This window comes from Miniopterus natalensis, chromosome 8 (assembly GCF_054644295.1).
Source record: "Miniopterus natalensis isolate mMinNat1 chromosome 8, mMinNat1.hap1, whole genome shotgun sequence".
NCBI lineage: Eukaryota > Metazoa > Chordata > Mammalia > Chiroptera > Miniopteridae > Miniopterus > Miniopterus natalensis.
Window position 1 is genome coordinate 26,372,362 of NC_142088.1, and position 22,633 is coordinate 26,394,994.

A 22,633-nucleotide genomic window follows, 5' to 3' on the forward strand; every position below is an offset into this window, starting at 1 on the left:
CTGCCAGGCTCCCCCCCCCCCCACTCTCACCAGAAGTAGCCCCCAGATTTACCCCATGTAACCTCTGTTAATGCATGTGTTGTCTTGGACTTTTCGCATTACATGTTTGAACAAGGTAGTAATTATGCTTGTACTGCACTTTAGCTGTCTTCAATTTTGAAAGAGACTCTTTTTTCTAATTACTTAAGGCCAAGGGTTTAAACTGGGTGAGGTTTCACAGGATTCTAGATCTGGTATGCTCTTTTAGGGCGTTCTAGGGTGAAAAATGTCCTCGATTCACATAAAAGAAGTAAAATGTTCTTTTAAAATTAACTATTAATGAAAGAATAAGAACAGAATATCAGACCTTGCTAGGGAAGATGATGATGATAATGATGATACCTGTATTTATTCAGCTCCTACCATGTGTCAGGCACTGTAGTAGGTGCTTTTCCGTGGATTATCTTATTTACACTTCATGGCAATTTATAAATTGGGTATTATCTGCTGGGAGGGTTTGTCTTTGGAAATGAGAGCTACTTTATCATCTCAAAGAAGAGGCGTTTCATGCCAGATGCTGGGATTACTAGTACCCTTCAAGGCAGAGTCACACGTGAAGGTCTTGATTAGATCACACGTGTTCTAGCAAAGGCCGTATCACCAGAAACACATACATGGCTTCATTCCTAAATACCATACAGTCCTTATGGTACTCTTATGTGCTCGGGGCACACAGAATAAAGCAAGGGAATGGAGTTCACATATATTGACAGCTTATTAGATGCCAGTCTCTATATTAGATGCCTGGCCCTATGCTAAAGATATTATATTAGCTCTTTTAATTTTTACACTAATCCTATGGAATAAGTTTTACTCTAAATGAAGAAACCAAGGCTCAACGAGGTTAAGGATGCAAGTAAATTCTTGGATACAAATCCATGTTTTTCTGTATTTAAAACCTGTAATAATTTTTCTATACAAGGTTAGTCTAGATCTTACTGCCACTAACCACCTAACTTGAAATAACGTCATATAAATTTACTATCATATGATGTCATGTAAATTTACTGTCAAATATTATCATATAAATTTACTGTCATAAATTTATGGAATGTAAATGTAAAACATGTGGGAATGTAAAACAGGGAAGCCACTTAGAAGTGGTTTGACAGTTCTTTAAAAAAATGTTATACAAAGAGTTGCCACATGTTGCAGAGATTTGACAACTAGGTATATTAGACCCAAGAGAAATGAAAATATACTTCCACACAGAAACTTGTACACAATTGTTCATAGGAGCATTATTCATAATAGCTAAAGGGTGGAAACAACGCAAATGCCTATCAACTGATAGATAAATAAATGTGGTGGATCCAGGCAATGGAATATTATTTGACAATACAAAGGAATGAAGTACTGATACAACATGGATGAACCTTAAAAATGTCTGCTAAGTAAAAGAAACTAGTTACAAAAGATCACCTATTGTATGATTTCATTTATATGAAATTTCTAGAATAGGCAAATCTACAAAGAAAGTCTATTTCTGGTTTCATTGAAAGTGAGATGGGGAGTGAATGCTAATGGGTACAGAGTTTCTTTTCCTGTAGTGGGGGAACGTTCTAAAATTAGGCTATGGTGATATTGCACAACCCTGTGTATGTACTAAAGAACAGTGAATTGCACACTTTAAGTGGGTGAAATGGGTGGATTGTGTAGTATCTGAATTATATCTCAATAAAACTGTTTAAAAAATTAATAGGTTCGATTAGAGAAAGACCAAGATTTGGGTACTTTTGGCTCCTAGATTCTGTAGATTCCTGATTCTTCAGCCTTGAAGATTAGACGATACAGTTCCACACTGGATTTGACATCAAATATGTAATGCTTTTTTGGGGCTTTTAATTACATTTGGAAAGGTCTCTTGTTCAGAATTCCACAGTGTGTTTTAATCAATATTTTATCCCATTATTTGATTTCCTTAATTATTTTGATTCTCTAATGGTGGGACTAGCAATTTAGCCAAGTTTTATTTTATGCAGGATTGTCCTTATGAGACTGTGGCCAACATCTATGTATTTATTGGATTGAAGGCCTAGGATTTTCACCTAACATAGAGGAAACATTTTGACTTGCCTCATTTTGAAACAAAACATCTAATAAGAAAAGAAAGTGTCCCAGTACAAAAAAATGTTTCTACTTGCTTCCTGTTGTCATAATTCTTAAATTTTTGTATACTCTCAGGAGTGTGAAAATCAAGGGTTATTTGAGTTCTGGGCTATAGTGATGATATAGACACTTTCTATTTTTTGCAAGAAATATACATCAGTAGTATTAAAATGTGACTTATTTTAAATGTTTCTGGTTCTTGGCTGGGTTTTATCATTAGTTTGTGCTCATGGGGATAATACTTATATCTGGAAGACAAATATGGGCTTTAATAAGGAAAACCAAATGTTATTTAACTTAGGAGTTTTCTTTCTTTCATTAATTTGCTGAAATTAAATTTGAGAAAATAATGCCACAATGGGGTTAGGATTTCTGGACCCATCACTATCTGATCTGACCTCTGTGAACCTCAGTTTTCTCTAAATGGAGGGGTAGTAACCTGTCCTGTCCAACTCCTGGGGCTGTGTTTAGCATCAACTTAGATAATGGAGGGATTGCAAATGGAAGAAAAAACAATTAGGATTATAATTATCACAATTTATTCAGTAATTGACATAATATTACTTGACTTACAGTGTAAAAGATAAAAGCTCTACAATAAAAACCTTTTCATGTTTATGATTTAATTTAAGGAAAGCAAAAATACGGAATATCCAAAATACCTACAAAATACAGTGAACCATTTTATTTTATTTTTAGCCAGGAGTGCTGCTAACCTGGTTATTACTACCCAGCTCACCAAAATCTTGATTTGAATGTTTGGGTAGAAATAAGAATCTATATAAAATAATAACTAAAGAGTTTCATCAATTTAGAGTTTTATAAAAATGATAAACATTTGTTGTTAATGGCTGAATCCTACTCTAATGGGAAGGTCATAATGCTTTTACGAAGGATATACTATAGGAATAGGACAGTGCCCGCCCCATCCCATCTCTTGATGAACGGCTGATCGCCCTTGGCCATGGTGGTCCAACAGCAGGGCTTTGTCAAAGGAGGACTCCTTTTGTTGTTCTTGGTCTTTGTTGTCCATATAGTTCATGACCACCGCAGGACAGTCTGCCCTCAGACGTTAGCTCTCACCTGAAAACGGTGCAGCAACCCGGAGTGGCTTCTGTTTTTCTACCCTGAGTGCTCTGTTATTGTCCTCATTCCGGTAGATTTGTTCTCCTGCCAGATCAGTGGCTTCTACTCTGGTGGTTACAGTCTCAATCAGCCATGGTCATGAAAGTAGGGTTTTTAAAACATCTGTAGCGAGATAAGTAACTTTCTCCTGAGAACTGGGTCTGAAATCAAATCCACACATTTGCACAGAATCGTGCGCTTTCTACATAAAGCCGCCAAACACCCCTCCCCCAGGCTGGGCTCCCCTTAGTGCCTCTCATCTGGCCAACAGAAGAATGTGCTCCGTGCACTGGTATAGGGTCTGCAGGGGTCCAGTGCAGACTGACTTAGTTCTGGCGTGGGGTACCTGGCAAGATTTTATAGCGAAGATAGGATTTGATGAACTTTGAGTGATGAGTAGGATTTTGATAAAAAGAGGTTATAGAAAAACACCCAACATAGTGGTATAGAGACAGGAACACATCAGTTGGGTGTGTTTGAAAGAGACTTTGTATTACACACACACAGGGAAATTTAGAGACTGTATTAGACACACACACACACACACACAGACACACACACACACACACACACACACACGACATCTAATGATCTAAGTTTGGACCCAAGGCCTGGAAGGCTCCAGATCCAGTCGAGTCTGAAGGTAAGAAAGCAACAACGTCTCGGTTCACACAGTTGGGCAGGAGCTCCTCCTCCTCAGCCTTGTTGTTTTATTCAGGTCTTCAATTGATTGCTGAGGCCCACCCACACGAGGGAGGCCAGTCTGCTTAACCAGTGTGCTGATTCCAACGTTAATCTCATCCACACATCACGGACACACCCAGAGTCGTGTTTGGCCACATGTAGGGCACCCATGGCCCAGTAAAGTAGACCCATAAAATTAACCATCACAAACCCATAGCAATGAAATAAAGTCAGTGGAAGCTCCGTCACAGAGGACTAGGAATAACTGAGAGAATGACGTGCATAATTAGAAAACACTAGGAAGTTTGTTACTTACGTTCACATAATGGGCTTATTTTGTTTATTTCCCGTCAGATGTTAAATATGGAATAACTTTTCCCCCTGCCTCTTTGTTGTGTGCTCTCAAACAGTATTAACAAAGCTCCCCCCCATCATTCTACTTGGGCCTAAATTGAAATACTAAGAAACGGTGAGCTTTAAAAATATCGTGAACTCTGTTTTCTCTTTAAATAAATAGGTAAAATAGTAACCATCTTATTTTAAAATGAAATAGCCTTTCCAATGGTTTATGTTTTTTCCCCTACCAAAAAAACATGTGCTGTAATATCTTCCAGCTAAACTGACATCTACTTCTGTATCTAGGCTTTGTAACTATAGGGGTTTGTGACTTTGGATGTCAGATTGGGGTCGAATGGTCCAAATACTCAGTTTTGATGAACATGACAAGTGGCAGTTATGGGTATAAGGATAGACTTTTAGAAGAGAACAAATATTTGAACAGTGGAAGCGACCGCCATCTGAGCCTACATGAGGACTCTCGGTTTACCAGACCTAATAGCCTGTGTGGCTGCAGAAGTTGCCCCCGTGATGACATAGACTCTGGTTTCAATCCCACAAGAAGCTGATGGCCACAATTTATTGGGTCAGGTTCATCTCAATGAGTAAAATGCAACTTAATATTGTGAGGTCTCAAATGAATATCAAAGTCTCTTAGCAGGATAAGTTCTGCACTTTGAAAAATATGTTTTTGGGTTTTTGGTGTTTTGTTTTGATTTGTCAACTTAACCAGTACATTTGTTATTTTTGTAGCACATCTCTTCAGTTGCTTCGAAACAACTAATATCTCTGGTGGTTACTTGGTTCAGTCACCTCAAGTTACACAGCAATCCGGGTGGAGATGGAATTGTATACATAGCACATGGTTTTTAGACAATCTCTTGCTCATTTTAAGGGGGTAAAACGTTTTAGATTAAAAAATAACCCCCATAACTATACATAGAAGGCAAAGGTAAAGAATCTTCCTGGCGTAGTGTGCCTTTTTGAATGAGAGAATAGAGCGGAGATTGGTTTTGTGAATATATTTCTAAGTAAAATGCTAGACTCAGGGAACCTTGAAGAAATTGCCCAAATATGGAGATAGCCTTGGCCTTTTATTTTTAAACAGTTGTCTTCATGACCTGCAGTGGGTCTTTTTTTTTTTTTAATATAATATGCTATTTTAAAATTTCATGGCAATGATCTTCTACGCTACCTAAAATGGGCTGATTCGGAAAACTCCATTTTCATTCTTCTATAGTAATGTGCTGGTAAATGTTTAACAGCCAGCTCTCCAGGTTAGGTGTGGAGGAGGGCTGATTTGTACCATTTGCCATTTTCCACAGTGTAAATTCTCCCACCATAGCCATTTCCATGCTGCCAGCATCATTTGTCAACTTAACCAGTACATTTGTCAACTTAACCAGTACATTTGTTATTCAGCCAGCCCACAGAACACCTTAAAGTTTCTCATCAACTCATGAGCCAGTACAAGCCATCTCTAGCATATCACTGGCTCTCCTATAATATTTCCAACGTCTAAATACCTCCACTCCCAACATATAAACCTATCACTCCTTTAACTAACATTTTTACATCTAAAGTGTTGGGGGATATTGAATTTAGCCACATCTACTAACCAACCAGCTGTTTCTAGAACTCTAGCTTAAGTACCATGATTCCTGTTTTCTCTCCTAGCAACTTCAGATCTCTGATCATAGCAGCTTAACAAAATAACCTTCCTTAACTTTTTTTGTGACTGATACAGATATCATGGAATATTTAGAACCACTCCCTCCTTCAAATGAACCAAGTGGTGGATAATGTCAGCATGATTTTTTTTTTACTTATAATAAACTGTATCATTAAGTCTTTTTCATCTCTACTGTTGGTAATAGAGTTCTGTTTGGGATAAAATACAGAGAAAATAATAGCATATAGTTCCTTATACTTAGGGAGATACTAGGGGGATCCAGGAGCTGAGAAGAAATTTATATTTTGGAAGGGAGAGAAAGTGTAAGTAAATACATCCTTATAAAAATTAAAATAGATGGCACTTTTTTGAATATTTCTAAGACTTTATAGAGTTGAGAAGCCAGAAATTAGGACAGATTCATTATGCAGTACTTCTAACTTATAAATTGTTGTTCTTTCATTGTTTCCGGAGCTCTTTAGAGAAAGAAGATGATCTGATGTTCTGTCTTTCTGTAGCTTAGTTACAAACACTTTTTGTTTTATTTTGTTTACACAGTCTTTTAATATGGATTTCTGGTTTGGCAGAATGTTAACTGGAAACAATTTCAAACTTCTGTAACTTAGCTTTGTTGAAGTTGAGGTTGGTATTTCTTCACAAATACTGATGGCCTTTTCTTTTCTTAAAATAATAGAAGCTTAAAAAAAGAAAGAATTGTGAAAAGAGAGAAGTGTATTTTGTTTGGCCTTGCTAAAATACCACTTGGCTCCAGGCAGCCCATATTTCCTGACTGTGACCATGCCCCGAAGCAGCGAGAGGGTAGAAGTTTGTGCGCTTGCATTCCTCTGTTTTTCACTGTGTTGTTAGTCTGAGTTAGTCCAGCACTGTGAAGCTTGAGTGAATTTCCTTAATGAAACTTAACAGTGGGGAATCTTTGTTGTTCACATTTACTTGGCTAGTGGCTAATCTGAAAAAGACACATTTTTTGAGACAAAGTGCTGTTTATCAAGACAGTATTTGTTAATACATGTTAGATACTTTCATAAATAAAGTCAGGCTCTTCGAGAATGGTGACATAAAATGTGACCCCAATTTTTGTTTTTAAAGTACTGGGTCAACTTCATTACTGGCTTGAGCTAGTTAGGATATCCTGTGGGAAAGTGATCCACTTTCCTGACATAATTGATTTGTGTGTCAGAAATAGAAATGGCAAGCCTAAAATTTGCACAGTAATTTCTCTATGCTTTCCTCTCGGTTTTAAACTGGAATACGTTTTCACAACTCACCTGTGACCTGAGTAGTCCCTTTATGTGGGTAAAGCAGAGCACCAAGGACACCTGTCGCAGGTCATGCAGTGGGTGGCGTGAAGCCAGAAAGCTTGCCGAGCGGCCTTTGTGCTGAGCTCTAGCTACAGGGCTCTGATAGAGGCCTGAATCGAGACCTTTCTCCCCAGTCCTTGGCAGGCATAAAAAGCATTTGTAAACAATATACACATTCCGTTGGACTCTGAAACTGAGCCCCTTGTGGGGTACGCACAGCACCTGCTCCCCCACAGCCGCGCTTCCAGCCGGTGAGCAGGGGCGGCTTGCTGTCCGGCTCGGGGCTGGGCCGCGGTAAGGGCCAGCGCTGGGCGGGGCTGGTCGTCGCAGCCTAATTCGAAAAACACTTACATGCTTTTCCAAAATCAAGGACCTTGTGAGGTGTGAGGGGAGTGGGAAGACCATAAAAAGGAAAAGCCAGAAGGCAGAAAGCAGAATGGGAAGGAGAAGAAGATGCATGAAGAGGGGAGGGAAATAGGCACTGCTCACTGGGCTTCAGAGTCAGACAGAAAGACAGGCTCAAATCCCAGCTATAGGTTCCCAACTATATATGTCACTTAAATCTGGAACTGTTACCCAGCTGTATTAAAAGGGAATAATAGCAAGATAGCGTCATTTATCAAATAATGAAAATCCTTACTTACAGGGATGGTTGCTGGCTTATGTGTTCTGTGCTTTTAATTTTAGAGACCACATTTCTTCTGCAGTGCTGAGACTTCAGTATATTAGCGAGGATTTGTTTTGTAGCTGAGACCCATACCAGCTTTAATATACAACATTTTATACTCTCACATAAAGAAGTTCAGAGATAGGAAGTCTAGGGCTTTTAAGGTGGTTCCTCAAGTTGTGAGAGCCCTGGCTCCTGCCAGCTTTTCTGCATCTTCATAGTTTCGCGTGGCTGCTGGCACTCTGGCAATTACATCCTTGTTTTGGGGAACAGAATGGATGAAGGACAGAGTAGGGTTTGACCTTGTAAAATCACCTTGAATAAGGGGGTTTTCCAGAATAACCATGTGACACTCTGTGTCTCATTGCCCACACCTTAGTCTGGGTCACACGCACCTACAAGGAGCTAGGAAGTATGGTTTCACTGCTTCTCCATTTTTTGAGCCTTGTATATGGACTATAGCAAGAAAGATTGTGATCTTTGGGAAAAGTGTCTTAGAAGTTAAAATTTATTGTTAATAATACAACTAGTAACTCCCATTTAAGGGATCACAGGCACTCTCTTCAGAAATTTATATAAACCATCTTAGATAACCTTCTTTTGATGTGGGTATTATTATCCCCATTTAACAGAAAAGAAATTGTGGTTTAAAAAATATTAAGTTTTGCCCAAGGTTATGTCTCTCGTAAGTGGTGGAGCTGGAGCTCAGAGCCAGACTTGTCTTTTCCACATCCCAAGCATTTAATCACTACTCTGCCTTCCACTTCTCAGGTTTTAGCTTGGTAATTTATTCATGTCTACAATGAGATGTTGTAAAACCTTCTATCTATTTGTGGTTTTATAGTCTTTAGCTCTTTACCTTTACCCAAAACACACACAGACACACACACACCCTCATTCATTTTTTCCAAGTCTTTCAGTATTTCTATGCTTATGTAAAAGACCGTGACTTCTAATACTGATTAGTTCAATGCTAGTTGTCTTTCTGTATTTTGGTCAGAAGTCTGCTTATTAGAGTTTGGTGCAATTTAGAGTAGCCCTAAAAACCATAGGTGATAACAGTGAGTAAGAAAGAGTCCCTGCCCTCAAGGCATTTACAGTGCAATTCTTTAGAGAATGGATTTTAGACAAGCCTCTTAACATCAAATTATACTGTGACACAGCATGTGAATCACAACTGACCTAGATGTACACACCCATTTGTCCTTATAATTACAAGTGTATCGTGGTTACCTCTAAATGGCCACCCACCCTCTCAAAACATTCCCAAGAAATTAAGTAGATAAGCAATTCTATTTTAGTACTCCTTATATTTCCCCTTAAATGACATGACTTATATTATTGTTTTAGTCATAGAAGCTTAATCTTAATTTTCATCAAGTAGATATGGGGTTAATTATAATACCTATTATTTTGAAATGTCCATTTGTAAGAAATAATTTAGTTCCTATTTTATGAAATTCTGAATAGTGGCAGAAATAATATGCCAGTGTATTAGAAACCCCAATCAAGTGGGGGTCAGTTGTGACATTTGGACCGGAGCCTGCCAATACAAGCCTGTTTAAGGTTTATCCTTGGTGTGTTCTTTTACAAGACCAGAGAAGAAAGATGTTCCTCCTGACAGGTTAGGATAAAAAGAGCGTTACCCAGGGATGTGAGGCTGGTGACACCGTCTCCTACAAGACTTCCATTTATTCCAGTCTTTGTTACCTGGAAATTGCGTATTGAGAGAATGGACTGGCAAGGATTCTCATTCTGTCCATTTCTCTGCTTTGTTTTCTAGTGTGTCTACTGCCTTACAAAGAATTACTTTTTTTCTATTTGGGAGCTACCTACAAATTATTTTCCCCCATTTCCTAATTATGTATATACTGAAACATTTTCTTTCATCAAGGGAAAGGAATTTTTTTTGATAGGCATAAATACATCATCTGCACCTGGGATTTGCCTAGATGTCTAAGGTACTTTGTTCACTGGGCTCCATCAGTTCCAAAAGTCAGTTATTTTTTGCTTAGGCTGTTTGCCCTGACACTTGATTTATAGGTAAAGAGTCCCCAGGCTCTCCTAACAGTCCCTTTTATCTTTGATGACCTAATTAACTTTATCTGATCATGGAAGACTTATGTTTTCTAATTGTCCTTGAGATCATGGGCTTCATTATTGCCTTGAGTGAATTTTACTTTGAAACTTAAACCATTTGGTTCCTAAAGATAATGATAAATAGCACTTGTGTAGGCCTTTAGAATTAAACAAAAAAAAAATTTAAAAAGAAGGCTTCTCTACATTGAACTGTAAGGCAATCCTTACAGTTACAATGAGAGAAGTGGTTTATGCTCATTCGTGATTTCATGTCACCCAGGATTCTACAGTAAACACAATAGACATGGTTTCCTCCCTCTTATTACTTTGGGGGGGAGAAATGTTTATTATGAATGAGGAGACATGTTTATATAAGAAGTCTACAGAGAGAACTTGAGTGGTTTGCCCAGAGTAATTGTATCTGATAAAAATTGTCCGAAAGTGTGATGAATGACTAAACTGGAAGGCAAGAAGGAAGATTTTAAAGTCTTGGAAAACTGACAAAAAGAGTGGAATGTTTTTCCTATAGATAGTGGGTAGCCAGGAGAGGCTCTGGATTGGAGGGGCGATGTAATCGAAGAAGGTGGAAAGAATAATTCTGGTCCTGAGGGGCCAGTTAAATGAATAGGGGTAGAGATGGGGAAGAAGTGAGAAGCTATGAATACTTCTGTGCATAAGAGAAAGCCCTGAAATAATGGATGGCAGTCAGGCTGGGACGGGACAAAAAGAGGAGACGCTGCGGTGGGGACGTGGGGAGGATCTGGTGCTGACTGCATAGGAAACGAGAAGCCCATGATGGTGGGCGTTCCAGGTGATCGGAACTGTGTGATAGTTTGGGATGGCAGTAAGCGCTTAAAGGGCAGTTAAGAGAAGCCCGAATGTCCATTCATCTGACTCCTTTCTAAGATTATATCTTTGACGACTATCTCTCAGAGTATTTCCTAAAACCAGGAATAATGTCCCTTCCTGCTCTCTTCCTTCTGGAACCAACCTAAACATGTCTTTTTCCCTTTTGGTCTTTCCTGAGGGGTAAGGAGACATCCCCCCAAATATTTAAAATTACGAGAAAAATGGAGCTAAGATCATGACCCGAAAGTGGGTGTCTCCCTGACCGTGTGAAGCGGGGGACCCCCGGCCGGCGTGGTGCGCACTGACTGTTGAGTGCACTGTTCCCTAGGCCTTCTTTGTGGACCACAACTCGCGGACCACCACGTTCATCGACCCCCGGCTCCCGCTGCAGAGCAGCCGGCCCACGAGCGCGCTGGTGCACCGGCAGCACCTGACCCGGCAGCGCAGCCACAGCGCGGGCGAGGTGAGTCTCGGGCCGGGGCTGGGATGTTCACAGGGCTGCTTTGGAGACACACAGACTAAATGACAAATTTAACACTGGATCTATGAGAAAAGATGGAAGGATTTGAGATTTTCTGGAATTCAGAGAATGGGGAGTGAGAATTCACTGTGTAATGAAGCGCTTACGAGGGGGCGGGAGCCCTGCTGCTTTCCTAAGGGCAGCTGGACAGGAGATGAACGTAACTCCAGTGGGCTCAGATTCGGTAAAATTGGGGGCAGTTTCTTAAGTGAGGCTTGCTGGGTCCGATCAGAATCTTTGGCCAAGGCTATGGGATTGTGGCAGTCTCACTGATATTCTTTAAAATTAGGATATACCTGAGAGTTGATTTATGTACTGTAAGTGCCCAGAGAAAATGAGCGGAATGAAGAATTACTGAAGTCTCTTGTGCTCTACTTTGCTAGTTTGCAGTGACCCGTAGTAACCACATGAGGGCTCTCGAATAGCTTAACCAAAAAGAAAAAAAGAAGTATTATAATCCCTTCCTGCTTTTCTTTTTCTTTAGAGGCTTAAATAAAGAAAAGGAATGTTTCAGGTCAAATTTTTTCTCCTTATACGGACTTATGCTTTGAATATATATCATCACTTAATATACATTGTTTCTAATAATTCCCTTAGACATATTTAATTAGGATTGTTTCCCTGCATGCCATTTCCACATCTATGTGCAATCCTATTTTCAGTATTATATTGTAGGTCAAATATTTTTGTAGCTTCTATTATAAGAAAAATTATGAGTGCAGTAAATAACTGGATTTGATACATTAAAATTCCACTGTGGGAATTTCCCCATATCATTTACATACTTGCTTTAATGCATCATGTGTGTTTGCTGGTCATAAGTGCAAACACAGATGAGTATACATGAGAAGCTCATATAAAAATGATCTACTGTAGGATGAGGTATCCACAAAAACATTTATGTTTTATGAACAGCTAATAAATCTTTACCCTGCTGTCCTATAAGCCATTAGTGGTGAAGTAGATGATGCGAACAGCATTCATCTTATAAGCAGAACAGACTCTCACCTTTGGACCTTGTGCATGACATGTAGCATAATTTGGGCCCTGCCTGACTCTGTCACGTGGCCAGTGCACTTTAGCCACTTGTCTTATCTTGACTTCACAATACAAAGCTGACTGTTCAGTCTGGTCAGGACTACGTGCATGAGACTAAAGGCTATATACTTACATTTCCTTTCAACCCTCTGCCCCAGAACTCGAATTGTCTTCATGTTCTAGTAGTAGCCTGTTGAGGGAGAGGGATCCCACATTAAAATTGGGTACACATTAAAATTGGAATGAAAATTTCTCTTCGTATGGATGGAAACTGAGCGGTGGAGCAGGGATACCCCGTAAAGACGGAGCATTTGGGGCCTGAGTTGTTAAACCTTTAAGGGGGACGAGCTTCCTGGCACCGCTGGAAGCATGTAGTTCCTGCAGTGATAGGCACATCTTTCAGGGCTTGTCCACTGGCCGGCTGGCTGGTCTGAAGAAGATGGATGTCAAGAAGACCTCCGGCTGTTCTGGGAAATGATGACACATAGCAGCATCCTGACAGGAGAGAAAGTCTATGTGGGTGGATTAAAATGATAACTTCTGTGACTGACAAACGAGATGTAGTTAATGGTTGAATCTCCCCAGAGAGTGGCTGACTTCATTCCCCAGAGCCATGAACTCACCAGATGCAGAGTGAGAAACTTTAGTTACATAGACGAGTCTTTCCAGCCGCTCTCTTCTGCTCGCTTGGCAAACACTCCAGGTAGTAGACATTTTTGCATCTCTTCCATCCAACAGATTAATACTTACCAAACACCTGCAGTGTAGCAACATGGTGTTTGTTGTGAAGGATACAAATAAATAATATATGTTCCTGTCCTGTATTCTTATTAAGGAGAGAATATATGAAACGAACCATAGTACAGATGAAAAAATATGAGTGAAAAATGCTTTATAAACTATTAGAATGAACACCAAGTGCTGTGGGAGCTCAGAGAAGGTCACATTTAATCTCAGCTTCAAGGGAAGGGAAGGCTTCATCAAGGAGGGGCTGCTTGAACTACCCTTTGAATGAATGAACTACACTTGCTTTCTGTTGAAGGATAAGCAAGCCACGTAGGGTGGGGATGACATTTCCAGTTTTAGGGCCTTTAGAAAAACCCTCACCAAACACCTAACTGATGCAATTTGGTAAAGTGGTTGTGAAGATTTGAATGGGTGGGAATAGAAGCTCTATTTTAAAAGTACCAATTTATAAATCCAGTATGTTATTTTGCCATTTGTTCTCTTACTCTCTTATACTATTATTCTACCATTGTCTTAAAATAATTTTGTAATATGGGGAAGGGGGGTAAAACAGAAGCTAAAGCAATGTTAGAGTTTTCTTGTAAGAATATTTTTTGTTTGTCTACTTGTACGTATGAGCTTCTAAATCTGTAATAGGCACCATAAATAATTCAGGTTAGGGCAATCCTATTTAGCTCTTCCACACCTGCTATGATTAGCTCCCTGGTGTGGGAGTTTCAAACCAGAAAGAGCTGTTGTACTGGGTGCTCTAATAGGCAAGTAAAATTGCATCTAAGGAGATAATATACAAAGCCACATGAAGACAGCTGCTCTTCAGCCCCTCCTCTGCTGAGGCAGGGAATTCCCTGATTTGCCTTGGCCAAAAGAAGGGATATCCTGGCACTGCCTTGATGTATTTTGTTCTGCCCAGGTCTTTTCTCTGAGTGTACTGTGGCAGGTTTGTGTTCTGTCGAGACAGAAGTTATTCCTGATGAGCAGGTCTGCTATTTAGCTTCTACAGCCCCAATCATTGTGATCATATGGAACTACTCCTGTGCTACATGGTAGATATATTGTCATTGCCCCTTCCCCTCTCAAGGACATGGATGCCCCAACTCCTGCACTCAGTTCAGCAGCTAAAGCAGAGCTTTTTAGAATCCTATGTCAGCTCCTCTGCTGGCATTTGTTCTGATAGGTTGGTACTTACCAATGCTCGTTGTCAAGCAGTTTGAAGAGCTTGGCTCTAGGTGCCGATGTAAAGCACTCTAGGTCTTGGTGCAGAACATCAGTGATGCTTGTGTTTGCAGGTAGGAGAAGATTCTCGACATGCGGGGCCACCAGTTCTTCCCAGGCCGTCGAGCACATTCAATACCGTCAGTAGGCCGCAGTACCAGGACATGGTTCCAGTGGGTATGTCATCACTTTACAGAAATCTTTATCTTTGCTTCTCACGTCAGCGTGTGCCATGCATTCTGTGCTGTAACTTCCCATTGTCAGCCTGCTGCTTTTGCCCTGTACTGAGAAACTCTTCCATTGTCCCCAAGAAACTGATTTGAACCTCAAAGCACTTATGGCTTATAAAATCCTATAGGATGAGATTTTTTAAAATGCAACTCTCCCTTTTCCAAGTAGAGCTATTACATTAGATTATTGAAGTTAAAGAAAAATAAAGTAACTGTATTATGTGGTCATTTCAAATTAAGTAATTGGACAAGCATGTACTTAGTATACATATATTAACGCATTGAAATAAGAATTTCAATGGTGTGTGAGCCTGTGTAGCCTCATAAAATAAGAAAGCAATGATGGTACATCGTGAAGGGTTTTTTGGTAGCAAATTTTGGAGTGAAATTATAAAATAAAAATAAATGAATGTGAGCAAATAGGCCTGACAACTTGAGTTGTTATTAAATGATGAAGTCGAAGTAGATCAGCTGTCAAACCGGGAGGCCTGGAGGCCTGGAGGCGGGTGGAGCGGACAGACTGCCAGGGCTCCTATAGGCTCCCTGCTCCATCTTAAATTTGAATGGCTCTCCATTTGTTTTTTCTTTAAAATTTTTACATTTTTTAAAAACAAATCATTACCATGAAACGTAATGTAATACACATGGCCTAAAGAAGTTTGACATCCACTGGATAAGAAGAAATTTGGGGTTAAAGTGAACAGTCTGTGTTTGACTATGCCATTACTAAGAGGATACTAAACACTGCACACAGAATTTTAAAGTGCTTCAAAATTTTTGTTCAAAGTTACCTCGCCTCTGATCATGGATGGAATGTACAAACGCATTGATAAATTTCAGTTATAAAGGTGTTTTTATTTTTGTTATATGCGAAAGTGTGCAGTTAGGGGCACTGAATTTGACAGTGGGATTCCGTGTTAGCAAATAGTATTTTTTAACATTTTTATTTGTATTTAATTAAAATATGTATGTGTAGGTAGCATGATACCACTGAATCGGAACCAGCAAAAATCTGGAGAATTATGTCTCTTTTGTTTGACCCTTGATTAGTTTAAGCAAGGCATCTTTCTTCATCGTGTTTATGAACACAGAGTGTGGACTGAACTAGGATTTCTGATGTTTGAGAATCACTCAGTTCTGTGATTTAAATATATCTATGTTTCTGATTATAAGTAAATATAATCAAGATGAATCATCTTAAGTAACCAAACTAGTTTTCTTGACAAAACAGGTATGAAAAGAGCCCTTAATAAATTTTAAGTAACTATTTTTCAGTTTCTTGGGCATTAGGCAGCTGTGACTAAAATGTAAATTTTTCTTTTAACAAATAGTTGATGCTGCTGATCGTGTTGTAGCTGTTGATATAGTTGGTTTGGTAAAGAGCTATGTGTGGCTTAATGAAATTTATTTCCACGTAGAATTTGGGAACGGTTTGTCCTCTGCATTTTGGTAGTAGCTGTTGCTGGCAGCTATTGCATTTTGGTGACTGGTTCTGCCTCTTTACCTCTCTGCATGACTGATATTTAATCAGAAGATAGTTTTCTGATGAAGTTGATTTTGGTAAGCAGTAGCTTGAAATGATCAGTATCTAGGATCTTAGTGATTTCATCTTGCAACTTGATGACAAATATGGCTTATCAAATGAGCTTAATGAATGCTTAAGTACATCACACCTGACAGATCTAAATTCAATACTCATAACAGGATAGACACAAATTGGAATTTAAGTATATGTAGTGGCTTGAGTACCAGGAATATTAACCAGAAAAACAGATTTTTAAAAGTTTGGATTTATATGCACAAAACTAATGACAGATTTTTTAAAATGTTATGTTTTCTGATTTTTCAGCTTATAATGACAAGATTGTTGCATTTCTGCGCCAACCCAATATATTTGAAATTCTACAGGAAAGGCAACCTGATCTTACCAGGAATCATTCACTCAGGTAACCATAATACTAGTATTTGTTTCAAGTTGCTTATGCCCCAACTTTTAAATCTTCAGTATTAATGATAATCGTCTTGGAAATTTACTCTTCCCTTCTGGCATTCTGAACAAAGGCATCTTGCACCCAAACACCTTATGTCATCAACACCAGGTCATTGTAGTCCTCGCTTTTCTCTATTAAGTAGAAGGATTGAATAACATTGACTAAAGAACCTAGAACCTTCTTTAAAGATTATTAAAAAGAAACAAAAGTTCACAGCCAAGAACGCATCCTAGATGTGCAGATTATAATGAAAATAATAAGACACTAACCTTTTTGAGTAGCTTGAGTAAACAAAAGTAACATCAAGTTTATTGAATTGAGATTCATAAAATCCTAGACTTGGTCTTCACATTTTTCCATAATAAAAACACAGTGGAACCCAAAGAGGGAACCTGATAGTGTCTACAGTCCAGCATTCCCTGCATGAACCCTTTCTTCTAAACTCTTCAATGCATCATGCTTCAAGCCCAGTTTTATTTTCCTGAAAACATGCTGTTCCTTTTCCCGGGTAAGATTCTCTCTTCTGCATTGGATGAGAAAGAACTTGCCTTTAAAACTCAGTGCAAGCTGCCCCTCCATAAAGCAGTTAAACTTCACTGTGTACTCTCCTTGTGATCTAGGCTAATACTTCTCAACCTCAGTGTGGAGTTGGAAAAAGTGTGAGTTAATGCTGAAAATCTGCCATAACTCAAAGCCCATTGGGTTTATGTGCCACATTTACTGGTAGAAATATGTTTGCCCAGTGGTGCCATCCTGACCCACAGCAGTGATTCTCTACTTGGTTGCGCCCAACTGTTTTCATCAAGATCATCTGGGGAGTTTTATAAAGTACAAAATGCCAGGTTTCACCGCCCCCATCTCCCTTCTCTGAATTTATGCCTCCTAATCTTCCATACCGTACCCAGAAATTTAATTCAGGAGGTCTGGGGTAGAGCTCAAGCATTTAATTTTTAAAAACCTCTTTATATAATTTCAGTGGCACAGCCAGGTTTATAAAGCTCTGGTCTAGACACTAATTTGATAATTAATTATGCAATATATCAAGTTGTCCTTCACACTATTTTGGTTATTTGAATTTTGTGCTTTAATTTGACTTTTTAAATCTTTGTGCTTTATTTTCAGTTAGATTATAAGTTCCTTACAAATAGGGATGCTATTCAATCACCATTATTTCTCTTCCTTATGCTCAATATCTAGAGTAGCACTTGGCATTTAGTGTATGTATATATGTGTGTGTGTATGTGTGTGTGTGTTTATATATATATGTTTATTTGAAAATTAATTACCAAATATCCTTCTATGATGTTCTCAGTCTCTATCTTGTTTTTATTGAGGTATAATTGACATACAGCATTATATTAATTTCAGAGGTCCAACATAATGATTTGATATTTGCACACACTATAGAACGATCACCACAATAACTCTAGTTAACATCTGTCACCATACATAGTTACAGAATTTTTTCTTTGTTGAGAGCTTTAAGATCTACTCTCTTAGCAACTTTCAAATATGCAACACAGTATTAATTAGAGCAGCGATTTTCAACCCATGTGCCACAAGAATTTTTAGAACATGTAATATCTGACTAGTTAGGGGCACTGATCTCTTTTCCCTTAGATTGTCAAATAAAAATGACAACAGCCAGCACAACATTAGTGGTCCAGTTTGAATGAATCAAAATTATTCATTTTCTTTTGTCAGATCAGCAAAAAACATACTTTTTGGTGTGCCAAAGAATTTTAGTAATAAGTTTACGTGATCCATGAGATAGAAAAGGTTGAAAATTGCTGAACTATGATCACTGTGTTGCACATTACATTCCCATGACTTATTTATTTTATAACTGGAAGTTTGTACCTTCTGACTTCCTTCACCCATGTCACCCACCCCACCCACCCCCTATCAGTCTCTCATATCTTTAAATTTATCATTACCTTCTAAAGTTCAAGTATGACACTATGGACTCTATAATCAATCCCAGTTTCACGTTAGTTGACATCTAACTCAAGTCTCAATGCTTTCCCCAACTTGACAAGAGTGCTGTTCTAAATCACATAGAAAATTATAAAAATTATACGAGTTATCATTTTGTACATTTGTATATCATGGCATTCACTCAGTAATTCATGGACCACTAGAGAATCTTGTGTAAGAAGTTGTAGTTAATAAAGCTGCAGAAATGAGCTCCTTAGTTGTCTGATGAGAAATCTTACAGATTCTAGGCCACAAAGCAAAAGGAACAAACTAACAAAATCTTCCTTTTTTGCTAATCGCAAAATAACAAGAACTCTGTGTCCACCCCCCCCGTTCTTTTGAAAGTAGCCCCCCCCCCAAAAGAACAGGAAAGCAGAAACTCAAGAAGTTTTTCACTTTTCCTGTGCTCTCTACATTATTATTTATACCACTTTAACATTTCCTCACATTTCCACTATCCGAGAAATCAGATGATTTAATCTACTTGAACAGGGCATCTAATATTATTATTACTCTTTCATGACTTACAGAACCTTAACAGAGAGAAAAGCTGCAGGCCCCCTTGGTAGCTTTCACTTTTGTTTTTGTTTCCCCGGCCCCCTGCTCTTTAGAGTCTTAAAAGTCTCTAATCCCCTAAATATTGCTGAAGATTTTTATTTTTTAATGACATTTGGGGCCCTCGGTTAAGCATAATCTTTCTTCTGAGGTAGATCTCACAGTGTAATCAACTGCTACTAAATTATTTGATAGGTTTTGAAGTAAGTTTCCATCTTATTCCAAAGCTTATTTTGGAATAAGTTTTCATTTACACTTTCTCAGACTGCTTACAGCATTCAGCCATAAAAAGCATCTGCAGTCATGACAATTAGAGGAAGCAGGAATGTAAAATGAGACACTAATGCTGTTCCTCTTACACAGAGCGCGTGCCGCACAGTGCACTTCTTTTTCTGAAAGTTTTCGGTAGTCAAGCATTTTGCTTGTCATAACAACATAATGGGGAAGTTTGTATATCTAAGAGAACATTCTGTTTCATATGGTTAAAAACTGCACCGTGAGAAGCATTTCCATGAATGTAAGTGTGGGGAGCCAGCTGGGTCTCTTTAATCTCGTGTTTCAGTGAGATTTTTGATAAGAGATTCATGATGGGATAGAAGCACTAACTGTGTGTCAGAGGCGACTGTGGGCCTTATGTTCATGTCCTGAGCAAGGGCTCCCAATGCCAGCAGCTCTGTGTGCATTGCTCCTTATTTGTGGCACAGCCACTTAAAAGAAAATAGCCCTCCTTGTTTTCTCCATAATATGAGGAAAAGTGTTAGCCCTTGGGAAATTCAAATAGATACACCCCTTTACTTTGTTTTTTCATTTTGCTTATGAGTCTCCCTAAACCAGAAGAGAGCTAGCAGTTTATTTGGTTTGTATCCATATAACTTTACCCGCAGAATGTCTATAGTTTTCATGCAGTGTGATACGGCTTTTGTTTTCAACTGCTATATTTATTTATATATTTTTATCTTTTTATTTATTTATCTTTATTGTTGAAAGTATTACAGATGTCCCCCTTTTCCCCCCCATTGATTTAATCACTGCTCCCTCTAATTTCATCTGTTATGCAAAGGTGAATACTTAGAAGTTGTTCTCTGCCTCTCTTTTTTAATCTCAGAAGAGGTTTATTTCCTCAGAAAAATCAACATCCAAAAGTCAGTACCACCTCCATCAGATGGGTAGCATCCCCACTGGATTCCTGTATTTTACTATTGGCTCTCGTTGAAAGACAGTAATCATACTAAGATTTTGTCTGCTGTGACATTAACATAAAAGCTGAAATAAAATGTTCTAATATTTTATCTGGAGACAAACATATTCATTAAGAAAACACAACCTTTTAACAATATTTTATAGGTGAATGTAATGAATACAAATTTAATAAAATTTTTGGTATTGGTATTTGTATGGCGCTGTGTTATGGACAATGATCTAGGTGTCATAACACTGAATTAAAAGTTGAGAATTTCACCTCTTGTGTGAGCAGCCAGTAAATGGGCTCTGTCCTAGTCTAGCTTTCCCCAGGCATCAGTGATCATTATTTTTGGCTCCAGAGTGATTCTTCCTTTAGTGCTTCCTAAATAAGCCCCCTTGCCAAGAGAATGTGATCTGTGATGCTTTTTTTCATTTTGGTAAATTGAACCATTCCATTTTTTATGTCATTAGTAAATTAGTAACTTGCTGTGAGCCACAGAAGACAAATGGATACATGTTTCAGGGTTCTCCGGCATAGAAGCAAAACCAGACTTTGACCTTTTATTTCTTTCCAGGATCTTTTTTTAAAAGTTCTGGAATTTTGTTATTGCTCAATTATATGCTTTTTTTTTTTTTTTTTCATTTAAAACAAAAAAAAAGCACATGCCATTGTGAAATTCTCAAAAAATACAGAATTTTATGTAATAAAAAATTTAAAGTTTTCAAAAGCTGGTTTTCATAAAGCACACCCCCACTGTTCAAAATTTCTAACTGATTTCTTGTCTGGTTTTCTAGCAAATAAAGTTTTCTACATTTACTATTGCACTGGAAATATTAATTTTAGCTAACATCTGAGCTACATAGTCAAAATAACATAAATTTACTCCTGCTGATCCTTATGGGTTTTCCTGTTAAGAGCTGCCTTGCTCTCTCTCATAGTCTTCTCCTAATTTGTTTACTGCCCACTCAGATGTCTGGAACCAACATGACAAACTTGACCTTTCTTGTACCAAATTTAGATAACTGAAAATCGGGATTGGAACTATTATTTTCCTATGGACCTTTCAAATAGGCATAATTATTGAATTTTTAAAACCACCTGATTAAAAGCTGCAGCCAACTCCTAATGGCTCTTAGGAAGTAGTAGAATATAGATTTAAAAGTTCAGGTTTGTGGTCAGAGATACTTGGTTTGAATTCTGGCTTTGCAATTTAGTTGCCAGGTGACTTTGAATGAAGCATTTAACCCCTACTAGTTACAGTTTCCTCATCTGTGAAATAGAAATAAAGTTTTCCAACTTGCAGGGGGGTCCTTTTGAAGATTGAGATAATTTATTTAAAGCACTTGGTAGTGTGTAAGCAGTAACAAGCATACAACAAATTTAAATTAATACTACGTTAGTAGTCTGTTCTTCCTATTGCATCACTAAGACTCAGTTTACAGTAATTTGCCTGTAAATTTACTCTGATTCTCAAAACCACTACTCCTGCAACTGATCATATGTGTGTAAATGGAACCGTGTGATGTGAATGTAGTTAAAATGCAGGAAGAGTCTCTGGAGCTCCATCACTAGCTTCTGTATAGGAAGGCTTTCTAGTGTTGTATTCATGCTGTTTCTTACAGAAAGCTTTGCTCTAAAATCTTGCACCATGTGTACGTTGAAACCAGCCTACCCAGAGGACTTAGCCTTCTGGCTCAAAGTTCAGCAGAAATTACCGAGGATCAAAAAACATCATGGCAGTGTCACTGAGATAACATTTCAGAAGCCATCCAAAGGTGTATTAGAACAACTTTGCAGGCGACTAATCTTATAGATCTGACGAAGGTTTGGGATTTTGGTACATAAAACTGTAAGGAGCATGGATTCTTAGACACTCTCATCTATTCTGTGGCTTCTGCAGAAGGCATAATTGCTACTCGTGTTTTTTTAATGGACATGCTAATTTATAGTTGTATATGGGCTTTTGACATATCTATCATGGATATGTCTAGTTTTCACATTTTCCACAGATGGAATCTCATAGCTGTTAACTGGACAGTCATACTTAAGAAAAAAAAGACCCAAAAGAACTCTCATAGTCAAAATCGGTTTAGAATTTTTTTAAAGTATCACATCCAGGTACTTGTTAAGTCATTTACCCATAAATATAGTCTCCTGATATAACTTTGAAAGATTTCCCAATTTATAAGTATGTTCATCTACCGAACATTTCTCCAAAGTATTGTATTTTCTCGCTAACAAATAGTTCGGTCAGGATTTGCAAACCATTTTCTAGCATGAAGAATAACCATATTTTAGGCA

The 22,633-nt window shown here is 38.3% G+C and overlaps 1 protein-coding gene across 1 annotated transcript in view; it reads left to right on the forward strand.

The window, feature by feature from the left end:
• The window catches only part of HECW2 (HECT, C2 and WW domain containing E3 ubiquitin protein ligase 2), a 291,378-nt gene that overhangs the window by 204,867 nt on the left and 63,878 nt on the right, over positions 1-22,633 (forward strand). The window contains exons 16-18 of the mRNA XM_087819690.1: positions 11,208-11,342; positions 14,471-14,573; positions 16,476-16,572. Of these exons, the coding sequence (XP_087675816.1) occupies positions 11,208-11,342; positions 14,471-14,573; positions 16,476-16,572 (335 nt within the window). The remainder of the gene's footprint in view (positions 1-11,207; positions 11,343-14,470; positions 14,574-16,475; positions 16,573-22,633) is intronic.